Here is a 27140-nt window from a genome sequence, read left to right as displayed (position 1 = left end):
AGAAGGTGGTTTTTCGGTGTGTTTGGCAGTGGCCTAAGGTTCGTGCCAATTACTGCACTCAAAATATTAACTTAGAAAAAATACATTCTGTAATTAGAACCACATACGAAGCAATTAAGCGAGACTTAAGCAATCAAGCAATTCAAACATGACCATTTTCGACTGCTATATGAGGAGTAAGACCGAAAGAAGATTGAGGCTTTAAGATTAGATACACCTGTTCTCACTTTCCTCTGAATCTTTATCCGGTTGCTATGGATCGCAATCCATGAGATTGGATCGCAATCAACTACGTCTGAATCGTTTGCAGCTACGTTTGGATCGTTTTCAGCAACTTTTGGATCGCTCTTAGCTACCTTTGGATTTTACGGTAGCTCGCGTATATCTCGTTGCGGCGCAAAGTTTATTTAGTGACCATTCGGCGTGCCTCACGATTCTCCTCATGGCAGACAGTTTGAAAAGCAACAATTTCGTATTGTTCTATGTTTGAACGCAATTGAGAATATGTGTTATAAACCCATTTTTGAGCTTTGAACAACATTTGACAGATTTGTCTGCTTCTACGCATCAGAACAGATTTCCTCCATTCTAAAGATGGAATATCCGGCTACACCTCGAAACCCTGAACAAGACTAAATGACCACGTAGGTCGTTACGCTAAAAAGAAGAAGATTCTGCTGGTTTGTTTGGAAAACTTGGTCTAATAACCAAAAACGTATGAATGGAGATGTAAGCTTCATATAAAAAATACGATATGATTTTACAATTGAATGCATTAATTGTTTAGTTCTTTCCTTGGGCTGCAAATGTGTCCCGCGGTCACTGAATAAACGGTTGCGCTGCAATGAAATTTGCGCGAGCTATCGCAAAATCCAAAGGTAGCTGAGAGCGATCCAAACGTAGCTGAAAACGATTCAGACGTAGTTGCAAACGATTCAGACGTAGTTGATTGCGATCCATTCTCATGGATTGCGATCCATAGCAACCGGATAAAGATTCAGAGGAAAGTGAGAACAGGTGTAATACACTGTTTTGTGGCTCTGTTTTCAATCTAAACATCATTATTCATAATTTCCCATTTGTTTTTCAACAGCCGTAATTATTTGTAGCAACTGGGTTGTTAAAAGAACCTCGATTGTTGAATAATGCCGTTCACATTAGAAACTAACCCGGAAACAGTGTAAATAAATGTTTACAGATTTTAGATTCATTGCTCCGTCAACTTCATGATTCGGGTATTTAATGAAGCATGTCATATTTTCGTTTTTGGGGTCACATTACAATCCTTTAAAAATAGCCTTCGAAATGAGTTACTTACGATTTTTTAGATAGATTTATTTAATTTAAACTTAGATTAGACTTAAGAACATTCACAGGGATCACCGTTATCAATTGAAAGAGAAATAAAGAAAAAAATACAATTACAGTTACACAAGAGAAACCTCTTATCTGGCTAATTGTACATTTGCAGTTTATAATATTAATGTTTGATTGAGAATATTAAAAAAAGGATTTTTTTTTCAGGGGTTATATATGGATTCAAAGGATTAATACTGGTGTTTGGACTATTCTTGGCATATGAAACACGTTCCATTAAAGTGAAGCAGATAAACGATTCTCGCTACGTAGGAATGAGCATTTACAACGTTGTAGTGCTATGTCTAATAACTGCCCCTGTTGCCATGGTGATAGCTTCGCAACAAGATGCTTCCTTTGCGTTTGTTGCATTAGCTGTCATATTTTGCTGTTTTCTCAGCATGTTACTCATATTCGTTCCGAAGGTATACAGTGTATAAAAAGCAATACGCGCCAACATGTTATTCACATGAATTTTATTTGTTCATTCAATGCAGGTGATAGAAGTATTGCGACATCCAAAGGATAAGGTCGAATCCAAATTCAGCAATGATACTGGAATTTCAAAGGAAGATGAGGAACGATACCAAAAATTAATTTCCGAAAATGATGATTTACAGAAATTGATAGCTCAAGTAAGTAGTGTTAAGAAATAGAGTACAGTCAAAATTCAATAGTTGAACTTTTATTAGTTAGCATGCTTTTCAGTTTAATTGATATTTGAGTGACAATTTATTTAGAAAGCTTGCGTTTGCATCACGATCCATAAATTACTACAGGTCGGTCCGTTTAGTGCAAAGTGGGTATAATACACAGGTGCGCTTATCCCGAACGATTTGACAGCCGTTCTGTAGAAAAATGAACACAAAGTGACAGGAGGGAATTCCATCTTTTGTTGATGTATGCGTGTGAATTCCAATGGCTGTTGTGGTTGTTATCTCGTCTTCTTCTTCTTCTTGACCTGCTCATGTGAGAGTAGACATGGCCAGGTCGTCAATCCGTTTCCAGGAAACTTGGTCATGGGCTGCAGTCCTCCAACCATGGCTGCATTCGATCTCCGACAGGTTCGACTCCACCAGGATCCAACCAACGAGCCTGCTGTGCTCCTCTACGCCTCGTGCTGAACGGCTCGCTGACGAGCACCCTCCTGGTGGGGCATGAGTCCGGCATCTTCATCACGTATCCCATCGTATCCTTCCGGCTTTCATGACCGTCAGGCTATCAGCACCGCCAAAAAGCTCAGCTAGCTTGTGGTTCATCCTCCTTCTCCACACGCCCTGCTCGCACACACCGCCAAAGATCTCCTTAGCACCCGCCGTTCGAAAATGGCAAGTGCATTGGCGTCCTCCGTTAGCATAGTCCAAGACTCGTACCCGTAGAGGACTACCGGACGAATCAGTGTGCGATATATGGCGCATTTCGTGTGTTGCTGGAGTCTTCTGGATCGCCGGAGTTTGTGGAGCCCGTAGTAGGCACGACTTCCCTGAACAATGCGCCTTCGGATTTCGCTGCTTACGTTGTTGTCCGAAGTTACGATCGTACCAAGGTAGCAGAACTCCTCTACCACCTCGAGATCGTCGCCGTCAACTGATACTCTTCTTCCGAGTCGAGCTCTATCACGTACAGAGCCCCCGGCAAGCAAGTACTTTGTCTTCGTCGCATTGATCCTCAATCCAATCCTCTCGGCCTCGCGTTTCAGTCGGGTGTTCAGTTCAGTTGTATCAGTTGTACGTCTGATGATGTCGATGTCATCCGCGAAGCCAAGGAATTGGAGAGATCGGGTGAAAATCGTGCCCTGGATATCGAAGCCCGCGCATCGCATGACACTTTCCAGAGCGATGTTGAACAGCAAACAGGAGAGTCCGTCCCCTTGCCTCAGAGCCCGGTGAGATTCGAACGAATCCGAAAGCATGTTCGTCACTCTCACCTTGCACTGCACCCCGTCCATAGTAGCCCTAAACAGCAGTATCAGCTTTCCAGAGAATCCGTACTGCTGCATGGTGTTCCATAGCTCATTCCGATCTATGGTATCGTAGGCTGCCTTGAAGTCGATGAACAGGTGGTGCCTAGGGATCTGGTGCTCTCGGCATTTCTGGAGGATCTGCCGTAGAGTAAAGATTTGGTCGGTGGTCGATTTGCCTCCAACAAATCCAGCTTGGTAGCTGCCGACGAAATCAGCAGCAAGGGGCGAAAGTCTGCAGAAGTGTATTCGGGACAGGATCTTGTAGGCAGCATTCAGGACTGTGATGGCTCGGAAGTTGGCACCCTTTTTGTACACTGGGTGTATGACACCCAATTTCTATTGGAACTTCTTGTTTCAACGAGTGGAAATAACCGACTGATTTTATTCTATAAATTCACCAAAGCCTACTAAACTACGTTCATGCTAGCGAGGTTGCTATGATCTCAACACTCCTCCTCAATCTCGGCTGGCTTTAAACCAAGTCGTAGGCGCATCTGCTCCATCTTAACGCGAGCTAACGGTTTTGTTAAAACATCCGCTACCATTTGTTCGCTGGGACAATAGCGAATATCTATCACACCATTTTTCACTAACTCCTTAACATAATTGTATCTGGTGTCGATGTGCTTCGTCCTGTTACTATCACTGACAGATTTCAGCATTGCTATGCAACTCTGATTGTCTTCATGCACTATTATCGGAGTCGGAACTGGTTCATCAATGTCCTTTAATAGTTTCATTAACCACATCAACTCGCGGCTGGCTTCGGAGAGTGCCACGTATTCCGCTTCGGTTGACGAAAGTGTAACGCATGGTTGTTTTCGAGCTGCCCAACTGATTGGTCCTCCGAGATGAAACACGAAACCGGTATTCGACTTTCGGTCCGTCTTATCACCAGCCCAATCAGCATCAACGTACACTTCTAGTGATCCTGGTGAACCTATTCGCAAACTCCACTCCGCAGTTGACTGAAGATAACGTAGCGTTCTTTTTGCTTCGGTCCAGTCTGCTTCCGTTGGGAGACTCACCTTGCGTCCTAGGATCGAAGCGCTAATGGCGATATCCGGTCTGGTATTCACCGCGACGTACAGAAGAGCACCCACCAGGCTCTGGAACTCGTCGTTTCTAGGCATGGCTTCAGGAGGAGGAAGCCATGCCTAGAAACGAAACCTCCGATTTTTCCTTTAGAAAATAGACTACTGTGTAGCGGGAAAAATCGTCTATCATCGTAAGGAAATAACGACAACCTCCGGGCGATGGTGTTCGCATTGGTCCAAACACGTCCGTATGGATAATGTCTAACAGCTGCTTGGATCTAATTTCTGATTTCCTTGGAAACGGTAGCCGTGCCATTTTACCCTCTAGGCAACACTCACACGTTACGACATTTTCGCAATCTTCGATACAGCACCCTGTTGCTAGATCTTAACAATTTCCACTCGTCCGGTAGTTCTTCCTGATCCCCCATCCTTGAACAGTTCGACCAATAGACCATCGCTGCCAGCTGACTTGTTACATTTCAGATATTTGATGGCACCAATGACTTCGTCCAAAGATGGCGGGGACACTTCGTCATCGCCATGCTGGCTGTCGTAGGGCTGCTCTCCTCTGCTTCCTGCTTTTGCTCCGGTATCTGCTCCATTCAGGTGTCCGTCGAAGTGGCACTTCCATCTGTCGATCACCTCTCGGTCGTCCGACAGGATATCTCCCTCTTCGTTGCGGCAAATGGCGGTCAAGGGAGAAAACCCACTTCGTGCCGCATTTAGCATCCTGTAGAACTTGCGAGTTTCCCCCGATTGGGATAGCTACTGCATGAGTTGCTCATCCGACTCTTCGAAGCTGCGCTTCTTGTCCTGGAACAGCCGGGTCTGCTGCCTCCTCAGTTGTCTGTATTCTTCCATTCTCCTGTATCGTCGAAGAGCTTACGCATCCTTGATTAATGTCCCTTAGGATGCCAGGACAGAAGGGCCAGCCAGCCGCCCCTAACATGGAGACCAGACGCTGACCATCCCCTCCCCCCGCTCAAATTAGCCATATAGCCCATACTCCCAAGGGGTTGGGTTTCGATTGATTCGATTGTGACCGTATCAATAAACGATGCGCAATCTCAGATTGCGCATATATTTATCTGTCAAACGGATCAGTTTGATATATTTATCTGTCAAAAAATATGTATATATCTCGACCATATAATCTTGAAAATTTATGCGCAATCTTGGCGCAATCTGAAATTGTATGGAAATGACGTTTATAGCTCAGGGTTGGCTACGCGATATGATATTTTTATTGACAAAACGAATATATGCACAATCTGAGATTGCGCATCGTGTATTAATACGGTGATACGTATATTTTCACCCACACTACGACACATCAAACAAAACAGCCATTGGAATTTACACGCATACATCAACAAATGGTCGAATCCCCTCCTGTCATTTCGTTTTCATTTTTCTACAGCACGGCTGTCAAATTGTTCGGGATAAGCCCACCTGTATTAAATTCTTGCTGCTTCGTGTTTGAGTCAGTTGTACGTCTCACACACCTTCGCCGTTGTCCTGCCGATGATGACGATGTCATCTGCGAAGACAAGAAATTGGAGATTTGGCGAGGGATTGGCGCTCAGGACTACTGCAGGATCTACCTTAGAGTAAAGTTTTGGTCGGTGGTGGGTTTGCTTTCAACAAACCCAGCTTGGTAACTGGCGACAAAATTTGTAGCAAGGGGTGCAAGTCTGCAGAACATGATCTGGGATAGGATCTTGTAGGCCGCATTAAGGACTGTGATGGTTCGAAAGTTCGAGCAGTCCAGCCTGTCATCCTTTTTGTAGACTGGATGGATGACACCCAGCTTCCACTCCTCCGATAGTTCTACTTGGCTAGCTGCTCCAGCACCTGTTCATCTGACTCTCCAAAACGGCAATGCTTGGCCTGGAAGAGCAGAGTTTACTGTATCCTCAGTCGTCTGTTGTTTTCCACGTTCTGAAGGGTTTCATGCCATAGCATGCGGGCGCTCGCTGCATTCTTCTCGGATAGTACTTGTCTGCACTCTTCGTCGAACCATTCCTTTTTCTCCCTGCGTGGTAAGCGGCCGATCTTGTGTTGGGCTGCACTGCTGATGGCTTGTTCCACTATACGCCAGTGGTCTGCGAGGGGAATCGCGGCGATGTTGTTGTCGGCTAGAAGCGCTTCCCCGAGCGCTGCCGCGTACCTCTCTGTCATCTCAGTACACTTCAACCGGTCCAGTTTGAGCCTTGGGGTGGCTCCGATGGTTGTTAGCCACGGAGAGTTTCTGGCGTAGCTTTACCATAACCAGGACATGGTCAAGTCGACGTTTGCGCCTCTATACCGTTTAACGTCGATAATATCTGAGAAGTGCCTTCCGTAAATCTGAACGTAGTCGATATAGGACTTCGAATCACCCTTAGGGTGTCTCCAGGTGTAGCTAAGACGGCGTGCATGCTGGAAGAAGGTGCTGCGGATACTCATGTGCTTGAGGTAGGTAAATTTTATGAGCCTAAGGCCGTTGTCGTTTGTCAGCTGGTGGAATAGAAGGGTCATAGAAGCTTCCAATCGTTGGTTTATATACCTCCTCCTGTCCGACCTGAGCATTAGGGTCTCAGATGACGACCTTAATGTCATGTTTTGGGCAACGGTTGTACTCCCTCTGCAGCTGCGTATAGAAGGCCTCCTTCTCGTCATCGGTGCTCTCAAGGTGCGGACTGTGCACATTTATAATGCTCAGGTTGAAGAATCTGCTACGACCTGCACCTGCACCATGCACCTCAACCTACACATCTGTTCATTGACCGGCCACCACCCGATCACTCTCTGTTGCGTCGTACCCAGCACTATGAACGCAATATCGAACTCGCGGGTTTCTCCACCGCTTTGGTAGTTAGTGCGGTTGCTACGATAATGGCGCACTATCACGCCTTTCCAGCACACCTCCAGAAGTGCTACTATTTCGATGCCGTGGGCCCATTCCCCATCGAGCGCTATTCCATGTTCCGAGCGGTAAAAAGAACTTATAACCCAGACTGCACGCAAGTCTTAAGAATTGCCTGCAAATTGAGTAAAAAAAATCCGATGAAAAGGTTGCAGGTTGCATGTAAGACTTGTGTGTGCAAAATGCAAAAATTGTGTGCAAAATAAGTAAAAATCGTCAGGAGTGGAGCACGAATTACGTAAAACGTATTTTATAATACGAAATCATTAAGATTTAAAACTAATTTCATTTTATCGTGTTCTATTACCGTATTGAGGCGAGATTTTCAGTGCTTTTACATGAAATGTTACGACTTGCACAACTTTACTGGGTTATAAGTTCTTTTTGCCAAAAATCCTCAGGATTGGAGCACGGATTACGTTAAACGTATTTTGTAATGTCAAATCATTAAAATTATAATAAACTAGTTAATTTGGCCCGGCCACAGAGTTATGTAAGATAGTTATGGGGGTAATTCCTTTACAGGGTTTTCCACGATTTATTCTTCTTTTATAATTTTTTGGTTGTGTTGTATATGGAACACCCTATGTATGAGCGGTGATGATTGTCATCGCTCCTGACGTGACACAACCTGGATGCCGTCCGGATGCACCCCGACCTGGCATCAACTAAAAGAGATCTAGATCAATCAGCATCGTTGGCTCGTGAACTTCCACTCTTTTATTCTCCTCATTATTACATTTTTTATTCAATAAAGTGAATTCAATACGCAACATTTTTGGTGTCAGAAGTGGGATCCTAACAAAAGGCGATCCAGTAAAAGTGCGATTAGGAATCTGATCCACAGAATTGCAAAACTGCGTATTGCGTGAATGAGAGAGACAAAATGGCTACCATCGACAATGAAACAATGGCAACACTTTCAAGCATGATTGCGCGAGCCTTGCAATCCGCAATTGGCACTGCTGTTGGCCAGGCCAGAGAAGACGTCGCAGCTTCGTCCCAGCAAAAACTACCGCCATTTTCTCACGAGCCATACCAACGAACTGAGGGGATGTCTGTCGCTGATTATTTCGACCGGCTTGAATGGGCGCTCCAACTCAACAACATTCCCAAGGAAAAATACGCCGACTACGCTCGCGTACACATGGGGTCAGAGCTTAACAACACCTTTAAGTTCTTGATAACGCCCAAGAATCCAGAAGAAATTCCATACGAAGAACTTCGGCTAATTCTACAGCGGCACTTCGACCAAGCGAAAAACAAGTTCGTGGAAAGTATCAAGTTCCGGAACATTCGACAACAGAAAGGAGAGACAATTGCCCAGTTTGTATTGCGGCTTAAACAAGGTGCTGCCTCCTGCGAATATGGAACTTTTCTTGACCGAATGTTAATCGAACAAATGCTTCATGGTTTCGATGAACGCGCAATTTGTGATACAATTGTTGCAAAGAACCCTACGACTTTCAAAGAAGCTTTCGACATCGCCATCGCTATGGAAGCCACACACAACACGGCTCGACAAGTAGGCACTGTTTCACCCGTATCAGAAACAACACACCGGCTTGGGTTTGAAAAACCGCGCACAAAACAACAACAACGCCGTATAGCACCTGCTAACCGTAACCGGCAGACGAGCAGTGAATCATCCGATCGACCACCGAACACATTCTACGAGAGCGGCACACAACGTACAAATTCCTGTAATGGGTGTGGAGGACAACACTTGCGAAGCCAATGCCGTTTTCGCACCGCTAAATGCAACAAATGCAATCGAAAGGGCCATATTGCAAAGGTATGTAGATCTGAACGGAAACTTTTACCAACTGCACAGGTTCAGTCGCAGCAGAACTCCGATATCGACGTGGTACAATCGCTACATTGTATCAACAATATGCCGTCCGTGAACAAGAAAATGCTTAACGTGAAGATCAACGGTTTTCCCCTGACGATGGAATTGGACACCGGAGCAACATGCGGCATAATCAGCGAAACCACATTACGTAAAATACTGCCGAAATATTCGCTGCAACCGTCAGACCGCCAATTTTCAAGTTACACAGGACATCGTATCAACTGCATTGGTCGCCTGTTCGTCCAAGTTTCACTTGGAACCACATCTAACAATCTTTTCTTATATGTTGTAGAGGGGAAGTATGACTCGCTTTTCGGACGCGATTGGATAGCACAGTTCACAAATGAGATCAATTTTCGTGAACTGTTTACTTCAACTGTACCAGTAAACGTACTCTCAAGCATCGAACCAACTCGGGAACAAGCAGCTCAACTGTCGAAACTGCTCGAAGACTTTAACAATATCTTTAGCGACGTTCCAGGTATGCTTGTAGGGCCACCAGCGAAGGTACACTTAAAACCCGATACCACTCCAGTTTTCGCTCGAGCACGAGATGTACCACTCGCTCTTCGAGAACGCTACGCATCAGAGATCGACAAGAAACTTGCTTCCGGATTCTACGAAAAAGTTGAAGTTTCAGAATGGGCTTCACCGACCCATATCGTCATTAAAGAACGGAGGTATTCGGATAACCGGGAACTACAAACCGACTGTAAATCCCAAAATGATTATCGACGAACACCCAATACCAAAAATCGAAGACATCTTCAACAAAATGAAAGGAGCTGCCCTGTTTTGCCACCTCGACGTAACGGATGCTTACACGCACCTTCCAATCGACGAAGACTTCCGGCATATTTTGACGCTAAACACATCGACACATGGACTGATCCGTCCCAAGAGAGCGGTGTATGGTGCTGCAAACATTCCAGCTATTTGGCAGCGACGTATGGAGACGATCCTTCAAGGTTTGACCAATGTTGTCAGTTTTTTCGATGACGTCATTGTATTTGCGAAAGACTTCGAAGAGATGCTAGCAGCGCTGAACGAGACATTGGAACAAATGCGACGAAACGGTCTTCGACTAAATCGTTCCAAATGCATCTTTGCGACATCATCCCTCGAATGCTTGGGTCATCGCATCGATAGTCACGGCCTGCACAAATCAGACAAACACATAAAAGCCATACGCGACGCTCCAACACCAACTACACCAGAGGAACTACAATTATTTCTTGGTAAGGCAACTTATTATTCCTCATTCATACCCAATCTCTCTTGTAGGGCACGTCCTCTTCGAGATGTACTGCTTACCGATCCTTTTGAGTGGACACAAGCAGCAGAGAAGGCCTACCAAGACATAAAACTTGCGCTAATTTCACCTCAAGTGCTGATGCAGTATGATCCATCGTTACCACTGATTCTCGCAACAGACGCTAGCAAAACCGGTCTCGGCGCTGTTCTCTCACATCGATTGAGCAATGGATCAGAACGACCGATCGCGTATGCTAGTTGTACAATGTCGCAAACTGAACAACGATACCCTATGATTGATAAGGAGGCTCTTGCGATAGTGTGGGCAGTGAAAAAGTTTTTCCATTACCTCTATGCGCGAAAATTCACTCTAATCACTGATCATAAGCCCCTTACTCAAATACTGCACCCAGAAAAGTCTTTGCCTACTTTGTGCATTAGTCGAATGGCCAACTACGCCGACTATCTGGCACATTTCAATTTCGATATTGTCTACAGGCCCACAAACCAGAATACAAACGCCGATTACTGCTCCAGAATCCCAAATGCGCCAACAGAAAATCAGAGCAATAGACAATTTTCACACGAGGGAGGAAATATGGATGATGAATTCGATCATTTTATTCTCAAACAGATTCAGCAACTCCCAATTAGAGCAGAACACATTGCACGTGAAACGCGCAAAGACATCCAACTAGGCAAAATAATCCAAGATCTTGAACACGGTAGAGACCTCGCGAGAATGGGTTATAAAGCACCCGAGGCAAAATATACCCTAACAGCGAACTGCCTGATGTTCGAGCATCGCGTCGTAATCCCGGCTTCCCTGCGCAAAGCCATAATGAACGATTTACATGCAGCTCACATTGGAATCGTCAAAATGAAAGGGTTGGCACGATCATGTGTCTATTGGCCAGGCATTGATTCCGAAATCGAGCAAACAGCTAAATCTTGCACAGAATGTGCACGACAAGCCACAAGTCCACCAAAATTCAACAAACACCATTGGGAATACCCTAACGCACCTTGGGAACGCATACATATCGACTATGCAGGTCCCGTGGCAGGCGCTATGTTATTAGTAGTTGTGGATGCATACAGCAAATGGTTCGAGGTAAAGGTAACCACATCAACTACAACAAACGCAACGATCAGTTTACTGGATGAACTATTCGCAGCTTATGGAGCACCAGTAACGGTAGTTTCCGACAACGGTCCACAATTTGCATCAGCCGATTTCACGTCTTACCTCAAAAACACAGGCGTTAAGTACCATAAGCTGACAGCCCCCTACCATCCGGCTACAAACGGCCAAGCAGAACGGTATGTTCAAACCGTAAAAAAGGCGTTGACAGCTATGGGTACAACAAAAGACACTTTGCAAAAGAATCTTAACACGTTTCTGCTACAATACCGAAAGGCTCCTCACACCGAAACAGGAAGCCCGCCAGCAAAGTTGTTCTTAGGTCGAAACATTCGCACGCGCATTGATCTTGTGCGACCACAAGATATCAACACACGGATGCATCAGAAGCAACAATCCACATTCGAACCGTCTTTCCGTACATTCTCAGTTGGACAGAAAGTGTACTGTCTTTCTGGAAACCCACGAACGGACAAATGGATTGTAGGAGTCATCGAAGCCTGCTTGGGTGATCTTCATTATCAAATCAGATTCAACGGAAAGATGCTTAAGCGACATGTCGACCAGATTCGAAGCTTCCAAGGCAACGTCAGCTTCGAAGAGACCGATGAAGACGTACCTCGTCGACTGGATTTCTATGCGAACACTGAGACGCAGCAACCACCAATCAATAATGAAGCCAACGAAACAGCAACGTCTTCAGATGAGTCCATTTCATCAGATATTGTGTTTGGAACACCTATGAGCAGCCCGCAACAATTAACCTCATCGTCAAGCGAAGACTCACCACCAGTAGCCCGCAGGTCCCAAAGACAACGTCGCCCTCCTCTACGCTACTCGCCATCCTAGAGTGAACCAGGATCTTCATACAAGAGGGAGGAAATGTTGTATATGGAACACCCTATGTATGAGCGGTGATGATTGTCATCGCTCCTGACGTGACACAACCTGGATGCCGTCCGGATGCACCCCGACCTGGCATCAACTAAAAGAGCTCTAGATCAATCAGCATCGTTGGCTCGTGAACTTACACTCTTTTATTCTCCTCATTATTACATTTTTATTCAATAAAGTGAATTCAATACGCAACAGGTTGCTTCCCATATGTTTTTGGTGTGTTCCCACGATATATTGGTCGGTTCCCAGAATTTTTTGCTTCAATTGTATTGATATCCAATCAGACGATCCCAATAAATTATGGGAGTGAACCAAAAATCTATGGGATACGATGAATAAATCCATGTTCCTGGCGATGTTTAATTCCAAGGGATGCTTTAAGAGAAACTGCTTCAGAATTCATGCATACCGATCCTGGGACTAATCCCAAACCTATGTCGATCCTGAAATACCGAACTCATTCTGGTGCTGGAACTGATTCCAATCCCATTAAGGTGTTTGATTTAGTCATGCACCAGTACCTGGAATTGATCCTAGTTCCTTACCGGTCGTGGAATTGATCTCGATCCAATACCGCAGTGTTCACCAACATCATTAGGATTACAGTATAGGCTCGGTAATCCGCACCTTTTTAATCTGCACTCTCGATAATCCGACTTTTGACAATCAAATTCATGAGGCGAAAGTGTTCGGCTAAAAGTAGTGAACTATTATTAAAAAGATAAATATCTTCCTATTTTTTAAATTACAAACTTTCTTTGAAGAACATAAAAATGTAGGCAATGTAACAATTAACTCATGAACCGCGACAAAAAAAAAGAAAACACGTCAAAAAGTTGTTCGATAATCCGCACTCAGTCATGTGCGATGTCTTATTCTAGACATGCCATATGAAAATATTAGCATGATTTTGGGTAACTAAATTGCAAGGATATATAGTGTAATAAGTTTTTTTTTATTTTAAACTAGTTTAAGTTAAAAATTACTTTAATTTAAAATTAGCTTAAGGTCGGTAGTTAGGTCTGTAGAACTGAATTTAATAAATAAAAAAAATCCATTATTTTGCGAACCACTTCTGTTAACGACACTGAAGCATACCAGAACTTACACTGAAACCATAACGGTCCTGGAACTGATCCTAACCCCATGCAGATCGTGTAACATATACCTATGGTTACTGGAACTAATTCCAAACCCATACTGTTCCTTTTTTGTAATTTAGAACCATAATAGTATCTAAATATGTCTCAGTTATAAAACTATCCAGTCCAGTTCAATTGTTTTCCTATAGTTTTTTTTGTTTTTACATCGTGGGCGTAACGGTATTATCGTCAACTCGGCCAAGTTAACAACATGCCCATCCTGGGTTCAAGCCGCATATCTACGGTCGCCCTAAGCAAGGATTGACTATCCGACTACGCGGTACTTAATAAGTATCGCAAGCCTGTATAGGCCGGCATAACCCGTTACCAGTAAAAGAAGGTTATTTTTTCAGCTACTTTTTTATAGAAATGTTGTGGCGACTTTTTCATACATCCGGATGGCATTCTATAGCTATGTTTTTTTCTAAAAATTAGGCAAAAATATGGAAAAATCTCGAAAGTCCACGCAAAGGCGTTCAACTATCGAATTATCTATTATCATTCTTTCCTTTCTTCTCGAAAAACACTAAATCAAGTCGGCGTTGCATTTTCCACTACCAAAGCGGTTGCCATTGTATGGATGTAAACTAATCAAAAAGCATCCAAGCTACCGCTGGAAAGAAACGCTGATTAGCATTTACTAGAATTTGATTATAGAGAAGAGATTTCATTTTATCGTGCTCTATTTTCCAATCGAGATTTTCAGTACTTTTGCATGCAATTTTAAGACATGCGTTCAACCTGGATTATAAGTTCTTTTTGTCGTTAACCTTCTAGAGCAGATGCAGTCAGTTTAAAAAGTATTCGTTTAGCTCAGGTATGTCAAACTGGCGGCCCGCGGGCCGCATGCGGTCGATTCTGAACGCGGCCCGCGAGAATATTTTGAGAATTGCTAAAAGCACTGCAAACCATAAATCTGTTATTACTATCTGTCAAAGTGTATTAAATTTTCCAGAAAAGAACAATCCTTTTGTTGGTATATTTTTCGAAATTAACATAAATGTACCCATAACATCTCATAAACTTATTCTACACAATCGTACATATCAATCGAGACCCTTAAGAATCATTCAATCGAATGCAAGCTCAGTCGTATTATGTTTCGATTAAATTCTGACTATTAGCAAAATTTTGTGCACACTCGATTGAATATTCTGTATGGAAAAATAGATTTGCGTCAACTGTCTACAAACGAAAAAAGAATGAAAATAACTTGATACACACACTAGGAAACTTCGCAAGAACTAGTGATTGATTTCAGAATCGCATCCACGGCTCAAAACCATTTCCGATCTTAGCTATTCCGACGTCGAATCTGGCCAAATCAAACCAACAGTTCCGTTCGGTGCCGTCCGAAGCCTATAGAGCCGTTAGGAGCCATTCGGAACCGTTGGAGTCATCGGTTGTCCCACCGAATTTGACAATCTCCATGCCCCCGACTGCCGAGTAAAGGATTCATTCGGTTCCGAATTTTTTCCAACCTTAGAATGTTACATCATTGATGTTCGATTGGAGCCACTGTTTTTGGTCATAATCATGCCACCATAAATGTTAATAGAAGTGATTGTAGCCAAGTTGCAATTATTTGTACCCCCCATTCTGCAAGACGAATTAATGTACTTTCCAACCTCCCCAAAAATTAAAACAAAAATTATATGATTACGCTTAAGCCTAAAGGATTTAGATCAAGGATAAAAACAATCGAAATGCCGAAGCCCTGCAATACAAAGCTAATTAATAGCTAAGCTCACACAGTCCTCAATTCCTCAATTCGTGAATCATCTCCCTTCAAGTGTCAAAAACAGATTTGCCGATCTGTATGGGATCACATCACCGACAAACCGACGTGACACTTTGAACAAAATTAGCTTCAAAAGTTGTCTCCTTATTTCAAATGAAAATACGTTAAACACTAGCGCCATCTCTATAATGATTCGCTTACTACACTGCCACAAAGGAGGAACTGCTAAAACCACTTTTTGTATTCACTTCTCACATCTTTTGCATTGATTTGGAAACTTATAAAATGATTTTCCTGGGTGTTTTGTCCAAAAATTCTCACAAAATCTTGCCTAACACTTCCTCCGCCGTTTGTACTTAGAAAAGTTGTTTACATCGAAGCAGCAGTGAACAGAGCTTACTTTGACAGAAGTGATCGCCTCACATGCAAATGGCAGTACTTTCGTGTGGGACACTTTTGTTACGCCAGTGTCACGTCGGTTTGTCGGTGATCACACTCCACGAATCTTCGTCAGATAAAATTATCGTTATTTAAAAAAAGTTATTCGTAAAATACGAATATATATTGTTATAAGAAATGAATATGCCACCAGAACCCTTGGAACTTGGAAATTAGCAAAAAATAATGTTTAAACACGAGTTATTACATTTTTCCTTGATCTGTCAAAAAATTACAAGTGTAAACAGTTTAAAATTAGGCTACTTATACTTATCTCGGGTGAAATAAACTAATCTACAAGGACTGCAAAAAATAGGAATGACAGCGAACAGAACGGCACTTCCTACGACACACAAAAAACGAAAGAAAGCCCTCGTGTACGATAAAAGCAACAATTGTGAAAAATAAAGCTCTTTACGCATTCAAATATTTTTGTTATTCATCCAGCGATGGATAGTTCGGATTGCTTGAAAAAGATTCACCACAGGCTGCTAGACTTCCCCTACTTCAGTGAAAAAGTGTGTTTGACAGATATTTTCTAGCACAACTGCCGTAAGAGAACGCGAGTAATGAAAATATCCTATTTTAATAATAACATTGAAAGTACAATAATATTTTTTTTTCTAATATAAAAAAGAGTACATATAAAAATAACATCGTGAATTTGTACATAACAAACGATTACAGATAAGAGGCGAGTAGTACAAAAAATCAATTAGATTAACAATAATAATCTAAGTAGTATTTTACATAAATATTGGGGTATTTTTTCCATTCTCAACTTTGCGGCCCGCGAATCACTGAAAATTTGTACTTGCGGTCCTCTGATGAAATGAGTTTGTCAGAGCTGGTCTAGCTCATTTTTTTAAAGAAATAGGCGAATTATGGCCGAAATAGGCATGGGACGGTAAAAGTAATCATTAGATTTGATAAAAGGACTATGAATACACACGTATTGCTAAAAAATAAGCATTAAAATAGTGCAATAGCAACCAAAATCCATAAAAAAAGGCGCGCAAAAAGTATTCGTCCATCTAGCTTTTTAAATATTTACGCTGGACAAACACTACGAAGACGTGAATTAGATTTATCATTATCAATCTACTGGTGACTTCCTTCTAAATCAATGCATTTCTGTTGTTTCAATGGCACTTCAAGCGGTCAGAGAGGCACTTAAGGGGGGAAAGTTAAATGAATCGAGCATGATGACGAAAATCGTATCTTAATCCTATGAATAACCTATCCTACCCGATTTCGAAGGCTACAAGGCATGTGGGAGGCCTCATTCGTTCATTTGATCAACGTTTGGCCATTTTTTCACACTAATTGTGTGACAAACTGCCTTGTGGTTAATCTAACGAAAGAAGCGGTTTAATGTCCAACATATCAAATATTACTCAGCAATTAGTGAATTTTATGTTGGCCAATAAGATCAGGAAAATATATCGGTCACATTTGGTTGATGGGTCATGCTGCATTTCATCGTAGCTGGTCATGGTATTTCTTGAATGACTGGGTTGTTACAAAAATGTGGCCAAATCTGGTAAGGAGCATCAAATAAATCAAAAATTAATTTCAAACTAGGATCTACTAACATATGACTACAAGTTTAACTCGTCAAGGTCATACGGTTACCGTCTACTGTAGCGAAAACAGTCTACTAAGATGCAGCAGCAAATCTCGTGTAACGGTAGCACCATGGTCTCATGATACTAGGGCTCAGTGAGGAAAGATGAGCTAGAAAAATGATTCAAATTGATAGAAAAAAAGATTTGGAAACATATACTTGCAGATTTTAAGTACTTTGAGTCCCAGTTCTGAGAAAATTTACTTAAAAAGTACCACATGTTTCAAGGTCAGTCGAGCGGGAGAACATACAGAGCATTGTCATTTGTCCAAAACACCAAACCTGCTGAAACTATACTGATGAAAACGATTCGGAAGACTCTCAATATGATATCAATTGCTAATTTTTCAATGGAAATAGGCCACGTGATCCGGAAATATAATATTTCTACCAAAGATTAATTGGAACAAGTCTCGTAGGATGCGGGGGTCAAAATACGCCCTTTTTGAGGTTCAAATGAGTTATGGCGGTGGTCAAGTTGTCAATAATAGTCACAAATGCAATAAGAAACAAGATCAAAACATTTTTTGATTCCATAGCCTTTGTTGTCTAACGCATATTACGCCAAAAGTCTAATAGACGAATACTTTTTGCGCGCCAATCAGACTACTTTTTTTAGTTTTGTAATTAATTTAGTTGTTATTGCACTATTTAAATGGTTATTTTTTAGCAGTACGTGTGTATTGATAGTTTTTTTTAACAAACCTCATCATTACTTTTACCGCCCCATGCCAATAGCGGCCACAACTTGCCTTTTTCTGCAAAATATTCAGCTAGACGAATACTTTATGGACTGCCTGTATGTCAAACATACAGCCCGCGGGCCACAAGCGGTCTGCGAACCCTTTGCATCCGGCCCGCGAAGAACTTTGGCAGTTATTTGAATGAAACTAAAGTAGATTGTAGATTACGAGACAGGAATAATGGATATACTAATTGTTATCCACTGAGGAAGAAGATTTTAACATTCAGTCTTAATAATTCGATTAACGATGTGAGCAGTAAATTACTCATAGTGGCTGTTTTTGGGAAGGTATCCTCGAAGATGGCATGTAGCATGTGTTTTAGTTCTTGTTTGCTGGTGGCTCCTCAAAGTCAGACTCATATTTTCACCCATTTTCTGATTTTGAGACTTTTTGGAAAATTCGGAAACGATGCATACCACTCGGACTGTCCAGGCAGTCTCAAAGTTAGCATATATCTGGGACATTGTATAAGAATGATAAAATTTCCAGGTTATGGCGACCGATGCTAAAGTAAAGTATGAGTAAATGTGAACTGCTTTACGTATTATATTTGTATTTTCATATTTCTTATTTATACACAATTAAAGATGGTGGGGTATGATGGAGGATTTTCCATGAATAGTTTTATAAGAGGCTACGAAAAAATGTAGATACGATTCTAGGTCAAAGAATAAGAATAAGGATTCTAGGTCAAGTAATAAATACTTAAAATATATAAGTGATATATTTTAGTATAAAAAAGTACAATTTTATTCACCACATAATTTCCCCCTCCCCCCCCTTTATTTCGGGGGATTACCTGTGTACCGTCTGAATTCAATAGTTGAATGCTTTTTAGTTGGCATGCATTTTAGTTGACCGCTCGATAGTTGGCTGAAAGTTCATTTAAAATGCATTCGCTTGTATGAGAAAAAATAGAATATTTTTGTATGGAAAAACGTGCCAACTAAAAAATCACATATTTAAAAGTTGGCAGACAATCGAAGTTCAACCAGTGAGTTCAGACTGTATCGTTGATTCGTACTTTTCTAGCATGGTTTCAGTTCATATAAACAATGATAAAATATTTGTTTGCTTGATAAATTTTCAGAAAGAAGACAAAATACGACTGCTCAAGCAGCGACTAACAGAACGGGAAAATAAAAATACTGCACAACCCTTTAATGAATCCGCAAATGGCACCACTGCTGGAGGAATGCAATTCAATCGATCATCTTCAACCGCGCTAGCTCAAAAGTAACTGTAAATGTTTCAACGAAGGTGCAGAAGGAATCCTTGAAAAATATGTTATGATGTACTCTTATTATGAAATGAAATGATGATGGTTTATCTGAATTGCAGAATACAATTGAAATTGAAAGTAAAAGCATGCATAGTAGTGAATAAATTGTAATTCTAGTGAAATTTAATCCATACGACAATTCCTCAATAAAATAGGAGAAAGCAACGCTCAAAACACTGAAATAAATTTTCTGCTATGTAGGATACATGAAGCGTAATAAAGTAATATTTTAAAAAGTGTATATTTTAACAAAACTCAATAACGTCTCCTGTTATTATTATTCCATACGCATGGACTTTTATTGTAATATAAATGCAAGATACAGAACGATGAAAGATTTAACATGTAAACTTACAATTTAATCGCAATGGTAGGGTTACACGGTTGTGAATAAAATGGAATCGGTGATTTTGCGAAAAATGTGGCCAATAGGAATGTAACGTTAAAATTCAAAAGATTCAACTCATACGATTTCGATTTTAGAAAAAATGTATTGTAGTCGATCTTCTCACAACACACCAAAAATCTTTGATAGCAGGCTTTGAGGTATGTTATCTTTGAGTCACGTTAAAGTATAGAACATATCATTATTTTGTTTTTATTTTGTCTTCGTTTATTAACAGCTCCGATTTCATTCTGATGATAAATGATCACCATGGGCTCCAACAAAGACGTCTCCTACATGAATTAACGTCATTCTGCACATCACGTAAGGTAACGTTTTGAATAGGTGTGAAATCAATTATTTGTTGCACTCTCCTTGACACTTTCAATGCACAGCATGCGTTATATTGTGTGAAAAGTAATCAGCATTCCAAGGGAATAGTACCACACACAAGGTAATGACATATTTTCATTACAGATATTTAATTCGTTTGATTTTTGTTTTGTACACTTTTTAATAAAAGTTTGCTAAGACTGACAACACAGATGTTGTTAATTCCACAATTAATGAATATTTTCATTTATATAACGACACTAGTTGAACAAACAAAAAGCACATTCAAGCAACATCGTAATACGTACACAATAGTGATGGGACATACGATTCATTTCACGACCTGACCCGGAGTCGGGTCCGAGCCAATCGTTTCCGACCCGTGGGTGGAACGGGCGCGCTAGGTCGGAGTCGGAATCAAATCCGACTCGCGGGTGCAACGAGTTCGGGTTGACCAGAATGATGAGTAAGTGCGAAAAAGCATTTGCGACTCCGACCCGATGTTGCAGCGAGTTCGGGTCGGGTATTGAACCTACCTTGACTCGACCCAACTCGAACTCGCTTCACCAACAGATCGGAGTCGCTTATGCTTTCTCGCACTTACTCATCGTTCGGATCGCTGCAACAACGGGTTGAAATAAACCCCTCCTTGGCCCGACCCGAGCCGAACTCGTTGCACCAACGGGTCGGAGTCACTTCTGTTATCTGGCACCTACCGGAGTAAAGAGGCGAATAAACTCCACAGGAGCCAAAGCCTCTCTAAACTGTTCAGACAAACAAACTAACTAACCTACCGGAGTCGTTGCACCTACTGAACCTACTTTTACCATTCGGGTCGATCCGAACGACTCCGGGTCGCGTACGGATGACTCCGATCGGATAGGTTCGGGTCGACCCGCCCATCACTAGTACACATGTATAGCACCTCTGCGTATTGTGTTCATTGTTTTGGCATTATGTGCCACTGCTATTTGATGCCATTACATTGCATCACTGCTCTTTCGATAGCCTTTTTTGTAACGAATTTCTATTTATTCATGCTCATCGAATCGTAAAGAATAAACTGGTTCTAGGTCAATTGTTGAACGATTTTAATGTATATATACAGAACAAAAGTTGTGCAGATCAAATTGTAATATTAATTCAACAGCAACAAACAGAGATGTAAAGTTAAATATTTGTTTACACCACCGTTTTGCTACTCTCTACGAGATATGTATACAATATTTGGTGCTTTCGCAAATCAAACACAATATGTTTACAGTGCATTTACAAACGAACAGAAGTGAACGTAATCATAAGGAGAGAAGTTCAACGACTCATCAATTGTCTGTAACTGTTTGATAGTTGCTACCTTTATTCCCTCTGAATAGTTTACAAAACCCCAATAATCATCTCGAACTTAAACATCTTGTTATGCCTTGTTAGAGCTACTTGAATAGCGTAAAATCGTGGTTTTGAACCGGATTTGGTACAGGCGATCGAAGCAAAACATGTCGGAAGAAGATGTTTTGAATATTCAGCTATTTTTTACTGGCTTCAAGCCTATATACCTTTACGTTTGAGGTGCGGTAGCAGGTAGCTTTGTTAGTTGAACGCAATGGCAATAATCACGTTTAAAAAGAAAAGAAAAACTCGTTGCGTTGCTAACCAAGTTTATAATTTAGAAGATCGCGATCGTGATTGTTCGTCACGTCGAAACAAGTGATCTTATGCAATTGAAGAGGCGTTTTGGCGCTATGCTTTTGTTACTATGTCCGGTGCTATGCCCTGGTAATTTACCGTAGGTGTTCGGCGAGTCCCAGTCGAAGGATTTTAAACATACATGAATATTTTGGCTTTCTTGAAAGCGGTTGTTTTTTTAACTAGTTGATGCATCACATGCCACCGACGATCTTTTTAAAGACTATTCCATAGACTACAACTCCACAAATGCACTAGGTGGATCGATGAAATCGTTTTCAGATTTCGAGCGAGCTGTGTGCTTGACGGGCAGATGACGATCGCAGTGCTGAGAGAAACAAAAGTGGAAAGAGAAGCACAGGGAACAACAGTACGATGAAACAAAAACCGGTACGCGGGTTGAGGGCTCTGATCCGCATTGATATAGCAATTTGTAGCCGGTTTTACGAGAGCAAACCTTTTCGCTTTTGAGAAATGGTTGGTGGTTTTGTAGGTAGGCTTTCTCGTATGCAAACACGGTGGTACCATCAATTGACGATTGTCCGCGTAGCTATACGGACGCAACATCAAATCGTTCTCTCATTAGTAGAACAATCGAGTACGAGTGAGTTACAACTATTGTGAAGTGTACTTTCAAGGGTTGACCGAAACAACCAGTGCAATGATACTGGCTACTTCAAATATCGTGCTCTCTGTGATCACTATTGGAGCGTTGTTGCTTCTGCCCGATGTCTTTGGTGTGAAGCTGAAGGAAAAATTTAAGTGGCGTGAAGTTTCGTTCGCTTGGCCCTCAGAAGATGCTAAGGTGGCTGCCTTGAATTCCGGCAAATACATCGTTCACAACAATCTGCCTCTGGGTTTAGAACGATGGCGTGACAAACTGTTTATTACTGTCCCAAGGTAATCAATCGAAATAGATTTCATATTATCGATACCTGTGCTAAATGTGAATACATTTCCCACTTTTGATCATAAAACGAGACCGGATACATGCTCGCTTTGTTAACGTTGATCGTCAGTGTAAAATAAATGCAATTTGTTGTACAGTACTGATTAATAATGTACACGGCGTTCTCTCTTGTATTTTCCTGCTTTACTAGTGTTGTATGTAACAATGATTCATAAATATGTGATGTAATGCAGTGCTCTCCAACCTGTTTAGGATCACGGGCCACTTGTGTTTGAAAATACATTTGCAATACAGTTCCACATATATTAAGTGCATATGTTTAGAAGACTAAGTTCAACGCTTTTTCATCAAAACTTTGTTTAATATTATTCTAGACATGCCTGTTGAAAGTTCAATCTTGATTGTGGGAAAAAATGAAAGACGTGTGTTGTAATAAGCTTTTCTTTTAAAAATCAAATCATTTGCGGACCACGTCTGTTACGCCACGGACCACAGGTTGGAGACCACTGTTGTAATGATCACTGTTGGAGAGCGCATTCGGTCTTAATAGGAAAGTCTGATAGAGAAAACTTTAAAAAAATTAAGTGTTTTTTTAATAGTATTTTAATAGTATTCACACCCATAGTATTTTAATAATAATGTAGTATCTTGTAATACTTCCTTATTTGCTAGATTATATACGGCAGCCATTTAGGCTTAACCCAACCTCAATATACACTGGCGAAAGAAAAAGGGGTTGCCCTTGAAAAGGCCGTACATAGGCTTGTTTTGCAAGAAGGTATAAATGTCAATTTTAATTTTTGCTCATGAAACCCGAACAGATTGTCCTTGTTCAAGTATACGTTTCATTTTATTATGTTCTAAAGTGGCACCGTGGTCTTTACACGTACAGGATCGAAAATCCGTTTAATCTATAGTTAAAGATTAAAGCCTACAAACACTCATTTACTAAACCAAAATAAACTAGTTAAAACTCAATTATATCTCTTTGCAGGTGGAAGACGGGTGTAGCCGCTTCGCTGACATATGTTAACGTTTCCGACGGGATAAGTCCTGATTTGCGCCCTTATCCAGGGTGGACTGAAAATGAACTCCCAACAGGTAAATAATATAAACATACGTTTCATTCCTTTGCACGGTTCTACTCTTCATTTCCTTCCAGAGCGTAATGATGGTTCAGGCTCCAATTTTTTGAAAAATAATGCCACAATTATATCAACATTCCGCGTCCGCGCCGATGAGTGTGACCGTCTTTGGGTCATGGATACCGGACTTGCAGACATTCTTGGTGATGCTGTTCAATATGCTCCTCCTTCACTTGTGCTTTTTGACTTGTACACAGATAAACTCATTCGACGACACTTCTTCAACAGCACACTGCTTAAAGAGGATTCATTTTTTGCCAATGTTGTAAGTAGCATATATTATCGAGTCAGAGATTTGTAATCAGAAGAATTATCCCTGTTTTACAATTGTACCATTTTAACTGTAGATTGTCGATACCGAGCGTGGAGATTGCGATAATGCGCATGCCTATATTCCAGACTTGGGAAGCTACGCAGTAATCGTGTACTCTTTGGCAGAAGATCGATCGTGGCGTGTAAAGCATAACTTCTTCCATTTTGATCCTCTCGCTGGCGATTACAACATCGGTGGTGTTAATTTTCAATGGACTGATGGTGTTTTCGGTATGGCTGTCGGAAAACGCTTGCAGGACGGAACGAGGCCCATCTATTTCCATGCATTTTCAAGCACCAAGGAATTTATGGTATCAAACATGGTGCTGCAAAATGAATCATATGCACAGAGCCCACAAGCATACTACGACTATAAACTGTTGGGTGATCGTGGACCAAACTCGCAGTCATCCGCAGAGTTTTATGATTCGGAAACGGGTGTAATTTTTTACACGCAGGTCAACAAAGATGGTGTGGGATGCTGGAATACGATAATGCCACTTAATGCAGACACTCAAGGGTTAGTGGATTCCGACAGTGACGCGTTAGTATTTCCGAACGATTTAAAAGTAGACAACGAAGGGACATTGTGGGTACTCTCTGATCGCTTGCCTATGTTTATTTTTACCAGTTTAGACGCAGAACAGTACAATTATCGTATTTTAGTAGGAGAAACACGAGAAATTATTAAGGGTACACCATGCGATAAGTAAGACTATTTCCTCTGGGTATTTTCACCAGGAAAAGAACCATTAACCATTCAAACTATCCTTTAACTAATGCATTCGTTGATTTCAAAATAAATATTTGTGAACAAAGATCTTTGCGTAGCCCAATAGATGTGATTTTGTTGTTGTTTCTCTTGTGTAGTGTATACTTCTGAATATCTCGCCTCGGTTGAGCCGTAAAGAACGATAAAAAATCAGTTTAAAGTTTTAACGATTCCAAATTTGGTCAAAAGTAGTATAACCCAGGTTGGACGCGAGACTTAAAATTACATGCAAAATGACTAAAACTATAGTCAGGATTGGAGTACGGATTACGTTAAATGTATTTTATAATGTTAAATCAATAAAATTTAAAACCAATTTCATTTTATCGTGCTCTATTTCCCAATCGGGGCGAGATTTTCAGTACTTTTGCATGCAATTTTAAGACTTGCGTCCAGCCTGCAACGGGGCAAAAAGAACTTAGGCTAAAGAGTAGAGAAGGCCCCGGGAATGTTGTACGATAGCCAGGTGAGGGCATTGCGTAGCACATACGCAAACCCCGATATCGTGTATGCGGATTGCATAAGATTTGGCGTATAACGATTGAAATGTAAATTTAAATTTTCGTTGGCGGTTATTTGCTTGAAATGTTTCGATTTTAATTGAAATTTATACTTTGACTACCATTTCTAGTGATTAGGATTATAATAAAAAAAAAGAGAACAGCAAAGCCATTTTGCTCCAGTACCTATTATTTTTTCATAATCTCTTTACTTAAACTCTAGTGAAGTTTGACGCTGAGTTACTTTCCTGTGGCTGTAAGATTGCTTTTTGCGTAGGATGTATGCAGTAAGATGACTAAGTTTTAAGTTCTTTGAGCAGAAAGGAAAGATTAATTTTTATTTCGTTACTTTCCGATGCTTCTGGGAAAATTTCAATATATACCGCTATAACAATGTCACGGCAACATTTTCTCGCTCAGAATTGTTCAGCTTAAATAAAAATAAAAATTTAATTTGGTTTTTGGCTATAAGATTCATTCTTTTTAAAAGCGTTCCGTTAATATTCGTGTATCAAATAAGTTATTTTTGAAATAAAGACTTATAGGACTAAACAGACTCACACATCACGCAGTCTTAGTATCACATAGCCCAGGAGTCTCCTAACTTTTCAATTCGCTGGCCGCATTGCTTCGCAAATAACGTTGTTGAGGGCCATTTTGACGTTACTTTTGGTAATGAGAATGTTTATCAACGATGTTACCCTCGCTTTACCTCCCGACAGTATCAGTCTGTTTGCCGACGACGCAAAAATTGTTGCGCCTATTCACAACACAGGTGATTGTACATTCCTGCAAGACTGCATCGAAATTTTCTGTTCGTGGTGCAAGCGTAATGGACTGACTATCTGCATCGAGAAATGCTACTGTGTGTCTTTTAGTCGATGCAGGAGCCCAGTTACTGGTACCTACTTCATAGACGGCACTGCAATTAATCGACAAAATCATGCCAAAGACCTGGGCGTTCTGCTTGACTCTAGTTTGAACTTTAAACAGCATATTGATGACGTTGTAGCTAGAGGAAATCAATTACTTGGCGTGGTTATCCGGATAACTAATGAATTCCGCAACCCCATGTGCATCAAAGCTGTGTACAACTGTATCGTTCGTTCGATTCTGGAATATTCGTGCGTAGTCTGGAGCCCAACTACCGCTTCTTCAATTGCTCGACTTGAGGCGATTCAACGTAAGCTCACGAGATATGCCCTACGCCTACTTCCCTGGCAGGATCGCAATAATCTTTCTCCGTATGCTGCGCGGTGCCGTCTTCTAGGCCTTGAACTTCTTTCGGTCAGAAGACGCAATGCACAGTGCTCTTTCATCGCTGGATTGCTAAATGGCTCTATCGACTCATCGCCTTTGTTGCATCTATGCACCATCCCGAACACTTAGGTCTAGAGAAACTCTGCGGCTCGCTCAACCCCGTTCCAGCGCTGGTCGGTCTGACCCTATGTTCCGCATGTCGGATGTCTTCAATACTGTCTCGGATTGCTTCGACTTCGACATCTCGACTCAGTGCTTCAAGGAACGTCTCCGGCTTTTGCCGTGGCCGCAGTGAATTGTGATGCAAATCTTGTTTTTGCTATGTATTTTTTTTATTGAACTGTTACATCTTAATTAGGCCATATGGCCCTTTGAAGATTAAATAAATAAATAATAATAATAATAATAATAATGAGAACGTTTAAATCTCGTTTTCATGTGAATATA

The 27140-nt window shown here is 41.3% G+C and overlaps 2 protein-coding genes across 6 annotated transcripts in view; both read left to right on the top strand.

Moving 5' to 3' along the window:
• Nucleotides 1–19567, top strand: part of LOC120900478 (gamma-aminobutyric acid type B receptor subunit 1) — a 31460-nt gene extending 11893 nt beyond the window's left edge. For 4 of the 5 annotated variants that reach the window (XM_040307527.1, XM_040307526.1, XM_040307528.1 and 1 more), the window contains 3 exons: nt 1525–1781; nt 1854–1991; nt 19202–19567. In XM_040307527.1, the coding sequence (XP_040163461.1) occupies nt 1525–1781; nt 1854–1991; nt 19202–19351 (545 nt within the window). In that variant the 3' untranslated portion in view covers nt 19352–19567. The remainder of the gene's footprint in view (nt 1–1524; nt 1782–1853; nt 1992–19201) is intronic. The other variant, XM_040307530.1, reaches the window with a different exon arrangement.
• Nucleotides 19568–22121: 2554 nt separating this feature from the next.
• Nucleotides 22122–25001, top strand: LOC120900479 (L-dopachrome tautomerase yellow-f2). Its single transcript, XM_040307532.1, has 4 exons — nt 22122–22694; nt 23699–23805; nt 23867–24114; nt 24197–25001. The coding sequence occupies exons 1-4, from the start codon at nt 22456–22458 to the stop codon at nt 24872–24874; spliced, it is 1272 nt and encodes a 423-aa protein (XP_040163466.1). The 5' UTR covers nt 22122–22455; the 3' UTR covers nt 24875–25001.
• The last annotated feature ends 2139 nt before the right edge of the window (nt 25002–27140 follow it).

The sequence above is a fragment of the Anopheles arabiensis genome, chromosome 3, assembly GCF_016920715.1.
Source record: "Anopheles arabiensis isolate DONGOLA chromosome 3, AaraD3, whole genome shotgun sequence".
Classification (NCBI taxonomy): domain Eukaryota; kingdom Metazoa; phylum Arthropoda; class Insecta; order Diptera; family Culicidae; genus Anopheles; species Anopheles arabiensis.
Note: the sequence above shows the minus strand (reverse complement) of the source record. Positions and strands in the feature narration are given on the sequence as shown.

Coding starts and splice junctions, on each gene's coding strand:
- LOC120900479 (XM_040307532.1), top strand. CDS start 22,456: ATGATACTGGCTACTTCAAATATCGTGCTCTCTGTGATCACTATTGGA. Junction 22,695..23,698: donor CTGTTTATTACTGTCCCAAG/GTAATCAATCGA, acceptor ATCTCTTTGCAG/GTGGAAGACGGGTGTAGCCG. Junction 23,806..23,866: donor TGAAAATGAACTCCCAACAG/GTAAATAATATA, acceptor ATTTCCTTCCAG/AGCGTAATGATGGTTCAGGC.